Source organism: Squalius cephalus, assembly GCF_949319135.1.
Source record: "Squalius cephalus genome assembly, chromosome: 23".
Taxonomy (NCBI): Eukaryota; Metazoa; Chordata; class Actinopteri; order Cypriniformes; family Leuciscidae; genus Squalius; species Squalius cephalus.
This window is the reverse complement of record NC_137144.1, coordinates 10,660,083-10,672,879: the sequence shown is the minus strand read 5'-3', so window position 1 is coordinate 10,672,879 and position 12,797 is coordinate 10,660,083. Positions and strand designations below refer to the sequence as shown.

The 12,797-nt window shown below is 37.5% G+C and overlaps 1 protein-coding gene across 2 annotated transcripts; it reads left to right on the top strand.

Moving 5' to 3' along the window:
• Nucleotides 1–1,523: 1,523 nt before the first annotated feature.
• On the top strand, nucleotides 1,524–4,424 carry LOC307151862 (uncharacterized protein). Of its 2 annotated transcripts, XM_079860063.1 has the most exons (7): nucleotides 1,524–1,615; nucleotides 1,684–1,731; nucleotides 1,862–2,046; nucleotides 2,927–3,081; nucleotides 3,229–3,686; nucleotides 3,781–3,986; nucleotides 4,093–4,424. In XM_079860063.1, the coding sequence occupies exons 2-7, from the start codon at nucleotides 1,716–1,718 to the stop codon at nucleotides 4,297–4,299; spliced, it is 1,227 nt and encodes a 408-aa protein (XP_079716189.1). In that variant the 5' UTR covers nucleotides 1,524–1,615; nucleotides 1,684–1,715; the 3' UTR covers nucleotides 4,300–4,424. The 2 variants fall into 2 exon arrangements, with proteins under 2 accessions (XP_079716189.1, XP_079716190.1); XM_079860064.1 differs by having other exon boundaries at nucleotides 1,606–1,731.
• Nucleotides 4,425–12,797: the final 8,373 nt, after the last annotated feature.

Sequence of the window (12,797 nt, the reverse complement as noted above, 5' to 3'; positions counted from 1 at the left end):
GGCTTTTGCAGACTTTGAGGTGTTCCCTGGCGTTTTAATTAAACATGAATTTAGATATAAACTAGATGTACCGCATGGCGGTACAAAATATGACCGCCGCTCAGGCCTGCACTGGCTTTCCACAAAAATAAATGACGTGGAGCAATTTGGCTGTATTGCGTGTTTATGTATATACCTAAAAAAAGTAGTAGTATGTGCATGTCTGTGTGTGTGTGTGTGTGTGTGTATGTGTGTGTGTTTGTGTATGTGTGTCTCTGTGTGTGTGTGTCTGTGCGTGTATGTATGCGTGCGTACATGTGTGTGCACATGTGTGTGTGTCCGTGCGTGTGGATGTCAGTGTATGTGCATGCTTGCGTTTGTTTGTATTCCTGCATGTGTGTGTGTGACAGTATCATCCTAAACCAGCAACCCTTCGCTCAACAGCACCATCTACAGGCCGATGAGTGTACAGTCACTAAATGTGCACATAAATTAATTTATTTTATACCCCCCCATGGATGAAATTCTAAGAAACTTAGCATACCCCCAGAGGATGTCAAGTTAATCATACACATGAAATATGGTGCAGTTCTGAACATCTCAACTGAAGATAGGGGCGATAAAAGCAGAATAATATTGCATTTTCATTTTTTATGGGAGGGGCGCAAATCACAAATGAGTGATTATGGGCTAGGTTGATGTGGGCCCTTAAGAGCAACATACCATAAAAATTTCTTCATCCTCGGTGCCACGGTTCAGGTAGTTATTTAGGAAAAACTGCATTTTTTGGGTTTGGGGGGGCCCAGCGCGGGGGGGGGGGGAGTGGCCCCCGGGGACCAAACAAAATTTTTCTGTAAAAGTCTAATGGGGCTACATGCCCACCAAATTTCATGTTCCCCGGTGTTTCGGTGTCCCTGGTATCGTTGACGGAAAATTCAGTAGATGACCAAAAAAAACTAAAAAACTTTGACAATCGATTATGGGCTAGGTTGATGTGGGCCCTTAAGACCAACATACCATAAAAATTCTTTATCCTCGGTGCCACGGTTCAGGTAGTTATTTAGGAAAAACTGCATTTTTTGGGTTTCGGGGGGCCCAGCGCGGGGCGCGGGGGGCGGGGGGCGGGGGGGGGGGGGGGAGTGGCCCCCGGGGACCAAACGAAATTTTTCCGTAAAAGTCTAGTGGGGCTACATGCCCACCAAATTTCATGTCCCCCGGTGTTTCGGTGTCCCTGGTATCGTTGACGGAAAATTCAGAGGCCTAGATGACAAAAAAAAAAAAAAAAAAAAAAAATTTTTGACAATCCCTATATGACCGCTTTCGCTAGCTATGCTAGCGGCGGTCATAATAAACTGCCTCCTCATTTCAGAAAAACACTGCTCGCAATGAATATCCTTTTAAGGAAATGAGATTGAAATAAGAATGATTTGATTTCATCAGTTTTTATTTCATCATTTTAGACACTTGTTGTTCAAGTCTCATTTTGCCCGACCACAGAGATCCCCCAAGGATACAATACAACCTCTGAATTGTGTTAGTTGTACATAACAAACAATTTTAAGGAGGTGCCGTAGAGTATAAATTCTCCATGCTGACACAGTCAACTACATTGCTTAGAGGTTCATTCATCTTGCAGGTAACGTTTACTGACCTCTCTCATTTATTGTTGATTCATGTCTTGTGATAGTGTTGTTGTTTTTTCAGTGTTTTCCAGGTACTTCCTTTACAGACAAAAAATGTCACAGAGCAAAGGTGGGTAAAAATCCGGGAACTGTTTTTCACTGATAAAATGTAAACATCTCACATTTTTAATGTTGTTAATAATTGACACAAATATGAGCAAAATCATCAAGCTGTAACTTTCACATTTGGAATTCTACAGAAATTGTGGTCGCTTTTAGCCCTGAGTTTATCAAGGAGCTTCTTCCATCTGCTCAGCGGACAGCTCTGCTCTACCATCTCTCTTACCTCTGTTTGGCTAAGTTCCCCAAGTTGGAGAGGGTTCTCCGAGAGCGTGCTGTTGAAACTCAGCTTCTCTTTGGGTCTTCTGAGATTCTTCTGCTGAAGGTAAAGCCAATGTTCTTTAACAATTTCTATGTAATATATATATATATAAGTATATAAAATATATAAAAGCCATGTAATATATATATATTGCGCACACACACACACACACACACACACACATATATGTGTGTGTGTGTGTGTGTGTGTGTGTGTGTGTGTGTGTGTGTGTGTATATAAAAACACTAGAATCTTTTGTGAAAAGAAAGAGGACATAGATGCCAATAAATAATCTTTAATAGTGTCAGTCTAAGAGATGAGTAAGGATGCATTGTAATACATATTGCACAAGATTTAAGATAATTTTAAATACTGGCAAGAAATCTGCGGTGTTTAGATGAATATTTAAATACTGTATCTGCTACACTCTATCTCTACATTACACAACAACACCACAGTAAAAATGATAATGAGAAAAGAGCGGTTAAGAAAGCTTCTGCTCACAGAATTTTGTGGATATGATTTCACCAGATCTGCAATTCAGCACTCTACTCAAGTTTATTTGTAGCGTTTTATACAATAAACAAATCACTTCATTCTGACTGAGTGAAGGAATGAATGGGACAGCGGAGCTGTAGAGCAAACTCGCCTATTAGACCAATGACAGGTAGAATGAGTTTACCTAGCTCAAACTTTTCACAAACTACCGAAATTAACCTTCTGTGAACTGTCCATCTTGACTGCACTTATTTCACTCTTGATTGGCACTTGAACTGAACTTGAACTGGTCACGAGACACGAGACAATAGGCAATGGTGTCAAAACTGTCATAGCGCTTTTATATTTCATAGATTGATTTATTGATTTTGACAAGTTGTTTTCTTATGTAAAGTACGAAACTCCATTGTGGATCAACAGTGTAAGTATTTCTGCTGTCTTTCAGTGTGCGGCCACGAGTAAAAACCTATATTCTACGCTGCTGCCGGCGCTGAAGGTTGCTGTTGAAAAGGATAAAACCATTTTGGCTATTAGGTCCCTGGAAAAAGCCAGAGTATGGATCACTGAAATTATTGACAAAGTGGGACAGATGGTAGACAGGTAAAATGTTTCAAAATGTTGCAAAATTTTTTTTCTAGAATTAGAAAGTAGTAAGATTTGTTGAATTTACCATATATGGAACACGTTTCAGTGTATATCAAGAATTTTTACTGTGGTCACGATTAATCCGAAATCTGTTATCGCCAGATATGATAAACACAACCGCAGTGTGGCTTCCTGCACCAGTGATGTAATTCTTGAAAAGTCTGAGACGGAAAAAATAACAAAACAAGGTTCTGCGGAGATGGTTGCCCATGAACAGGCGGTGAAAGATCTGGAAGAGGAACTGGAGAAAAACCTTAAGAAATTTAAAGAAACTGAGGAAATGATTAAGCAGAAAAAAAATGAGATGTATAATCATGTCAAAGCGACTTCTAAAAAACCCAAAAAAGTGGGTTTCTTTGAAGCCTTAGCATCAATTTTCACTGGAGTCGCTAATACATACGAAGATGATGACCCTGAAGCAGCCGCAAAAACCCAGGTTCTGTCCAGCGAATTGACTCAACTCTCCATTGACAAGTCAAGTCTGATGAGCAAGGAGTGGAGCATCCATGTCAGGCTGACGGATATGCAACTGAAGTTGGCAAGCATGAAAATAGAAAATGGTAAGATTCTTTCCTTAAGGAGTTTCCAATGTGCTCGAAACAGTCCCTGATTTACATCATCATAATTAATGTCTGCTTCATATTATTTCTAAAGGTTCAATACCCGACCCTGTTCATCTGAATGACGTCCAAAAATGCCTTTCCCGAATCCAAAACATTCTGATTCAGCTTCAGAAGTTCTGGGAATCAGTGGGTGTAATGCTGGAGGCTCTCAAAGACAAGACTTTTGCTAATGAAGACTTCATCGAGGAGATTAAATTGAAGCAGACGTTTCTGGACTCTATTACTACAGCACAAGAGGTAACTTAGACATTGAGAAAATGTGCAGTATTACAGAAAATAAATTATTTTCACCTTGATTGTATTCTTTTTTTCTGTGATTGATTTTGTACTTCAAATCTTCCAGCATTGGAAGGCCTTCGGTGAATCCTGTCTGAATGCAAGGAGCATCTTTAGCATGCAGACTAAAGATGCGTATAAGTTCCTGGAGACCAGCCCATCTTCACTGTCACCAGAGCAATGGAAAACAGAGTATGAAACTGTCATAAAGTTTCTGAACAAAATAAATCCTGATCCCTTCAATCCCGAAGCACCAGCTCCCATTGCTCCGTAATGTACACACTTAAGAAGTCTTTACAGTATAAACAGAGTACATGCCTATAATTTTTCAGGCTTACTGCTTTGAATAACACATTTGTCATTTATGATGCTGTTTTAATAAAACATTTTAAGTGAGCTAATTTGTAATGGCTTTTCATTTCTCTCATGCCATTTCTCTGTTCCCTCTGTGATGAAATTGATTTTGACTTCAAAAATATAAACCGTATTTTCTTTTCAACTGGATACTGTCATGCAGGGGTATAGCACATTAGAATATAATAAGAAATCCATAAACTAAAGCATGAGAAACTAAGACAGCATAACACTGACAACACCAGAAATACATGTGAAATTTATATCATGTCTTATTGCTTGGCAGATAATTTATGATACTGCCCAATAACAAGGTTCTAAAGTTATCCAAAGTTGCCCTCCATCTTAAAATGCACTTATGTAGATCAGGGAAAGCTTCTTCTTTTTTTCAGACACAGCAAGCTCAGTTTTTTTTTTTTTACCTCAGATCTCCTAAAAACTTACGAACGACCATGGACACACCTAGGCAAAGTAATGAGAGGAAACAAGAACAAGGGAAACCAGAAACAAATGACCAGTGTCCCCATTGTATATCCACATTATTTTGCAATGCTAAAATAAGCTATTTTTTAATATAAAAAAATAATATTTAATATTAATATACCAATACAATATGTTGATATCCACCATAATACAGGTGGTAAATGTAGAAAGCCACATAATGGATTCAAGTTCATCACAAGTGTTTTTAATTAGAGACAAATACTAATAAATACTGTCATACACACATATTCAAAGCTTACATTTGTAGCATGCACAGATCTGTTGTATATTCTTTGTGACAGTGTGTATTGTGGCAGGGCACACACAGAAACATTTTTGCAAAAGCAACATCAAAACCAGTCCAGTCTAAACCAGACTAGCAAAATAAATAATAATAAAACAAATATATATATATATATATATATATATATATATATATATATATATATATATATATATATATATACTGTGCAAAAGTCTTAGGCATGTTAATACCCACCCCCCCCACCCCCACCCCCCCACCCCCCCACCCCCCCAAAAATGGTTTTAAGTTAGTTATTTATATCTTTTGCTGTAGTGTGTCAGTAGGAAATATCAGTTTACATTTCCAAACATTCTTTTTGCCATAATAATCCAGTGAGATTTGTGTATGCACAAGGAGTCTGACAACAACCGGTATGATCTGATCTCACCATCATCGAGTCCGTCTGTGATTACATGAAGAAACAGAAAAAACTGAGACAAACTAAATCCAGAAGAACTGCGGGAACGTCTCCAAGATGCTTGAAGAAACCTTCCTGCAAAGCTACAGTACTGTGAAAAGTACTGGCACTTGTGTTAAAATGCTGTAAAGTGAGAATGCTTTCAAATATACATCATAAATTGAATTTATTTATGATTTAACTTCTATTAGCGAATTCAAATCAATATTTGGTGTAACGACCCTTTGCGTTTAAAACGTCTTTTGTCCAGGTACACCTGCGAAATTTTAAGCTTGGGAGCACAGATATTAGTTTGGTATAATAATAAAAAAAAAAGACACTTGGCAGATTACAGTTGAAGTTTAACCCTCTGGGGTCGGCGAACACGCCGTCGTGATCTGCTCGCTTTTTTTCAGTGCAAAAGAGTCTCAAAATGATTTTGATCTTACATATAAGTGTTATACATCATTTGATCCTGTTAAGTGTCAATTTTTTTGTGTATACTTACTCAAAATAAAAACAAAATGTCATGCTTTTTGCCAAATAAAGAAAAATAAACATGATGTGAGTTCTGCCTTCTCTCTGTCAGTGAAGTCCATTCTGAAACGCGTCCAAAAATGAACTGTAACTCAGTGAATACTCAGTCACACAGGCATACAGGCATATAAAGCTTGAATTCTCTTCTTTTAAATGAAGTAATTTATATAAAAAACAAATATTCTCAGTTTATGTAATCTGTATGAAAAGAGAGAGATGTCAGTCATTCTCATTTCATCTCATTATAGTTCATTAAGTGCTAATGTGAACACGCCCACGGAGAGCGCACACTATTCAAACGCAGATGATCTGAGGCGATCCATGCAAACGTGTCAACGCCCACATCAGCTCGATAAAACTCATAAAGTTGAATCAGCTTAATGTACTCTGTGTCATCTTGCTACGCTGTGAGGAATAATACTATCGTAATAATTATCCTGGGATATTGACCTCAGAAGTGCCGGTTTAGATTAATTTCGAGGAGCAACAGATACAGCTGAGGATTGTGAATAGTAAGTTCTTTATTCTTAAGTGCTTTGTTCTAATCGCGATAGTGCAATAGTGTCTGTAAACCGCAAAAAGACTGTTTAAATATGAATCGTGTGAATAAATGAACTGCACAGATGCGCACTGTTGTTTACTACAAAACAGCTTGCATCTGTACCGTATAAACAACATATTAAACTGCAAATTAGCATATATATATGCTAATGTATCATAAAAACGATATGTTACAGACATAGAAATATGAATGTTTAGACAAGATTTCGTTGATTAGTTTTGGACAGATTATAAAGTTTTTACTATAAAAAAAGACTACTGTCACATCAAATAAGCTTATGTTCACCAATAAAGTAGGCTTGACTAATTAAACTTGACTAATTAGTCACTATAATAGTCCAGAAAATTGTTTAAATTATATGAATCTTTGCGTATGTGCTGAAAATGATAACCGCATCTCAGCTCGTCAGATAGTCTAGACTTACATTTCGGCCATCAGGTTTGAATTTTCCTCTCAATATTTTTCTCAGCTTCTCGAGGGTGTTCAAACGTGTACCTGATTGCCATTTTGACTGGATAGAACAGACTATAGTTGATCCCGGCAGCTCCCAGCTTGGCCTTTACTGTAGTAAATGTGGCGCAAAGTTTGCCAACCTCTGGACTCACATCAGGGAAGAAGTGCACAGGGGATCTGCACCTTTGTAGAAACGCCTTTTATTTCTAGACAGCGTCAGGATTTTTTCCTTCTCCGCATAGTAATGAAAACTAGCAGTTCATACAAAAATTCATACATTTTTCATGCATTTTCTTGTGTTCTTTGGCCATGAGATCTTGTTCTAGTGCTGCCACCCTGTCCATTGTGTCACTCAGTGCTTTCCCCATCTCTGTGACTGCACTTTGAAATTTTTCTGTGCTTTGTGTAAGACGGCCAGTTCGGGAAAGATTTCTTCTCACAGCGCACGCAGGTCTTCTTTCGCATCTCCAAATGCAGGTTTTCAATTTGCGACCTGATGTCTTTAAGCTTCTCTGTGTGTGTTTTTTTTTTTTTTACAAATTACTAAATAATTCATCAGAACACTTAGCAAAAGTTTCTCCTGCTCCAAGCTCATGGACACCTCCTACTCACACTCTCCGTCTCTGCAAGTTTCGGAAGGGAATGATTCAGATTTCTCTTGGCACAGCAACTAGAAGACAGACGGGATGCTCACGTCACATCTACGTCATCAAGCTCGGTTTGAGTCTGCGCAGTACAGTCGACCCCCAGGAAGCTAGTGCTTCTAATTGACTTCACTTGTCTCCGTTGAAACATATGGGTTCGCTGTGTCCAGTTTATATACTGTCTATGAGTAAAATAGGCGAATCGTCGTCTAGCATATGTTCGTCCATTTTTCGTTCACTGCTTTCTGTCTTCGTATTACGCTGGATCGTCGATGTGACTTTTTTGCATAAGCTTTTCATTTCAAAAGGTCCATAGCTACAATCTTTTTGACAAAAATGATAGTTTTACTCGAATGACTGGTCTATTGAGCAAGAATTTTCTGAAATGAGGAGGCAGTTTATATATATAAATCAAATGTAAATTCATGACCCAGTTACACTTGATGTTGTCACATTTTCCTGGTTAAATAAACATTACATCATAAAAGAGTAACCAAATACAATTCTATTTTGTATTTTAACATTAACTATGTAACTAATATTCTAATTATTAAAATCAAGCATACACCGATCAATTTAGTTGCTAAAGTATTTAAACATCTATTAAAAAAGAAAAGAAAAAAACTAAAAACAGTAACAATTTAAACAATATATTTTATGTTCAGCTGTTTACCCCTGGCAAATATGACCAAAGGTGGCTGTAAAAATAAATTTGCATTGTTTATCCTTTTGATCTTTCATTAAAAAAATTCGCAAAAATCTAACCTTTCATTGAAGTAAATTAATTGAAAGTGAAAATCACATTATGAAATAAATGTTTTTCTTCAAAACACTCTTGATTGGCCACATACGGCAGCGTGTTCCAGGTCCTGCCAATGATCCAGCCACTGAAGAGGAGTGGAACAACATTCCACAGGCCACAATCGACAAACTGATCAACTCTATGCAAAGGAGATGTGTTGCACTGCGGGAGGCAAATGGTGGTCACACCAGATACTGACTGGTTTTCGACTGGTCCCCTTTCAATCGGATCAGTCGCGTCGCAGTGATCAGTCGCGTCGCGTCGCAGTGATGGAGTCAGTCGCGTCGCAGCATATTTCGGCTATGAGTGAAACGCAGGACGACTATGGGGGTATTATTGTTGCAATATTCCAAATAAATAGATTAAGATCCACAAATAAATGTAAAGAGATTCACAAAAATGTATCGAATTCACAAATAAATAGATTAAGATCCACAAATAAATGTAAAGAGTTTCACAAAAAAATATAAAATACACAAATAAATAAAATGAGATTTGCAAATAAATAAAATATTTACAAATGTTTTATTATTTTACAAACACAACTCTGCCTGGCATTTATTTGTGAATCGGTTCCTGTGCATTTGTAAATCACTGCACACATTTGTGAATCGGTTCCTGTGCATTTGTGAATCCCCTCACGCATTTGTGGATTTTGAAACACTTCTAGCGTTGACGTGCAGACAGATCCACAAATAAGTGGACTCCACCCACCGCCTACTCAAGCCAATCAGATAACGGCCACATCGAGCTGGCCAATCGTAGCACGTTCTTGCTTCAACCAATCACGTTTGGCTTTACACTCAGGGCGGGAACTGATTCTTGCATCCTTGAAAGGAGCAGTAGCAGCGCTGAACTGTTTGTGTGGTAAAAACACTCTGTTTTCAAAAGATTGTTGGAGTTTATATTATATTTCCATCAGGATACACTCAGAGAATTATGATAATCAGAGATCCCGAGCATCATGAACAGTCTCTACACCGGCAAGAGGCGCGACACAGCGCATCAAAAGCAAATAGGCACTATCTATTCACTGCTGCCGTAGCAGTTTTAAATAATGTAAAACTAGCATGTTTGAAACGTTAACACATATTCCCTATGTGACGTCTGCTTAGCTGCAGACATGTCTGCATAATCGTACTCTTAACGGCTCTGATCGTAGGCTACTTTGACTAGTGCTGGTTACTTGAAAAATCATATTTCGTGATAGTGTCCTGGACGCGGGGCATTCATTGCGGGGATGCCCGCACTTCTAGATAGATAGAAGATAGATTAGATTAGAAGATAGATAGATTCTTCTAGATAGATAGCCTCGCACGGGGTAGACACGATGCAAGAAATTACAGGACATACGATTTTGCCTTTTAAAGCACAATTGCGGTGACAAATAGCAATAGGACATAAATAAATGTCATGTAGAATACCAAATATGAGCCCAAATGACCACCCAATATGGAACGGTACGAGCCTCAGCATCAGCGTGTGCTGCAAATAAAAATCTTGCAATGCAAATTAAAAACTCGTGTAGCTATTTATGGGTTGAACCCAGTTATTCATTAGTCAGCTACTTGATGCTTTTCTGTTCTATCTTGAATAACGTGACGTGTCCGTAATGGGTTGTTCCCATAACAGAGATGTAAAGGGCTGTTTCTCTGGCTTTTTTCAAGGCTCATAAAAATTGTGGCTTGGCTTGACAAGCAGTCTAATGGTGTAATTCTAACAAAATCCAAATTTTAAACACATTTTATGGGCCTTTACGTGTACACTTTTTGAAATGCAGATGAATGATGAATGAGCACAGAGCAAGATCGCCCAGTGTAAAGCCAAACGTGATTGTTTGAAGCAAGAACGTGCTACGATTGGCCAGCTCGATGTGGCCGTTATCTGATTGGCTTGAGTAGGCGGTGGGTGGAGTCCACTTATTTGTGGATCTGTCTGCACGTCAACGCTAGAAGTGTTTCAAAATCCACAAATGCGTGAGGGGATTCACAAATGCACAGGAACCGATTCACAAATGTGTGCAGTGATTTACAAATGCACAGGAACCGATTCACAAATAAATGCCAGGCAGAGTTGTGTTTGTAAAATAATAAAACATTTGTAAATATTTTATTTATTTGCAAATCTCATTTTATTTATTTGTGTATTTTATATTTTTTTGTGAAACTCTTGACATTTATTTGTGGATCTTAATCTATTTATTTGTGAATTCGATACATTTTTGTGAATCTCTTTACATTTATTTGTGAATATTGCAACAATAATACCCCCAATAGACGGCGGTCTAAAGTTAGAGGTTCACCCGCAGAGCACGAGTCCGTCTCCGGCACGAGAACCAGCGCTGATCCGGTGGAAAATGGATGACAGACCAGTTGATTACACTTGAATTACTTGAATGTTTAGGCCTAAATGTTTTATTTTTACTTCTAAAATGCTTGTTACATGAGTTTAAATGTAGGCAATATTGTACATGTTTTAAAATAGTAAAAAATATGCTGTATTGCTGTACTCATCGACAATAAAGGCCAATGTCATGTAGTTATAGCGGTGGTTGTATGGAATATTTTTACAAAGGTTTAGAGGAAATAAAAAGGTTAATATTACTCGTATATAAAAACAGTTAATATTACTCATAAATATTGGTTTTTAAATGTTTTTCCCCAATTATTTCTACTCAATTTTATTTGTTAATGTAGGCTACCAAATGCAGTTACTCAGGCTACTTATTTTTTTTACTTACATTTACTTAATACAGTGTATGTGTAATTGATTTCACTGCTTTAAAATGTAATCAATATTTTAAGTGTAAAAATGTTTCACCAAAAAAATGAGTAAATCATATTAAAAGTTTTTAGAGTGTATCACCACCAAGTTCATGTCACATAGGCCTATAGCCTACATGAATCATATTTGACATTGTTCATTTGCAATAATATGTTACGATTTGTTCACAAACAACAGACCCAGCCAGTTCACAATTAATGTAAATACACGGTCTCACAATGTCATTATTTTTCAACTGCTCTTTCAAATTCTGTAGGAAAAATTAACAGTCCTCATAAAGGTCAGTGATATTTTGACATTAGATCCTCGAACCAGCTTCTGCACTGTAATTTTGTATATGCATATAAGTGATGTTGGTCATCAAAACATGAAATCTGTATGAAACAAATTACTCAAAATGTGTAGCCTATAAATCCTACATGACTTTAACTTGACTAGCACTTTTTACAGTTTTCACAGCGCCCGCCAAAGTGAATTTTTGTCCCGCCAAAGTCTTATTTGATCGAACTGCTGCGCTTGTGACAGGGCGCATGTTTAACTGAAAGAACGAGCAGAGAGAGAGAGAGAGAGAGAGAGAGAGAGAGAGAGAGAGAGAGAGAGAGAGAGACGGTCGTGCGCACTCTCTCTCTTCGGAGCCAGCCGAAAGTGTAAACAAGACTTCACCGTCTCCAAACTAAGCGCTGTCTTGCTCTCCCTCGCACATATTAATCAAAATAAATCGACACGGTGGTAAAAGGTTGGAAGTTTCATATGGAGCATTCAGAGATTTTTTTTTTTCCTGAATTACCGCTGGGTGTGAATTGTGCTAAATAAGTCGCCTTATCTTCTCTGAAAAGCGTTCCGGACATTCAGCTGACATAAAATCACACTATCACACTAAAAAAAAAAAAACTATCCAGTGATGAAATGTTTTCTGTGTTGACACAAATCTTGGATGTGTCCATGTCCTAACTGCTGGGATAATCACACAACGCGCATGACACGTCCAATTCGCGAACTAATGAACTTTGAACCGACTAATTTTAATGAACGGTTAAAACAACTGATCTTTCCAACAGTGAACTCAGGAGACGTCTGAATCGGTGTATAACTAATCAGTAACACTTTACAATAAGGTTCTATTTATTACATAAATTACATAAAAAGTAGGCTACACTTTAGCCAAGCTTTAAAATAAATAAACCACTTGTTTTTTTGAAAAGCATATGACTAAACAGTGCTATCAAGAATCGATAATAGAATCGTTAAAGAATCGGATCGATAAGCAGAATCGTCAGTGGCATTGATATTGATAAAATCTTATCAATTCCCATCCCTATGTGAAGACAGTAAAATTATAATCAAACATTAAAGAACATACATGTTTTTTAATAGTTATTTTGAGAGTTAAAAGATTAAACCATTTTGCTAACATGAGGTCTTGTGTCACTGTCAGTCTTTTTACATCAGTGC

Excerpts from the sequence above, each read along its gene's own strand:
- LOC307151862 (XM_079860064.1), top strand. The coding sequence starts at position 1,653 with ATGTCTTGTGATAGTGTTGTTGTTTTTTCAGTGTTTTCCAGGTACTTC. Across the intron at positions 3,082-3,228 it reads GTGGGACAGATGGTAGACAG|ATATGATAAACACAACCGCA; the intron begins GTAAAATGTTTC and ends TGTTATCGCCAG. Across the intron at positions 3,687-3,780 it reads AAGCATGAAAATAGAAAATG|GTTCAATACCCGACCCTGTT; the intron begins GTAAGATTCTTT and ends TTATTTCTAAAG.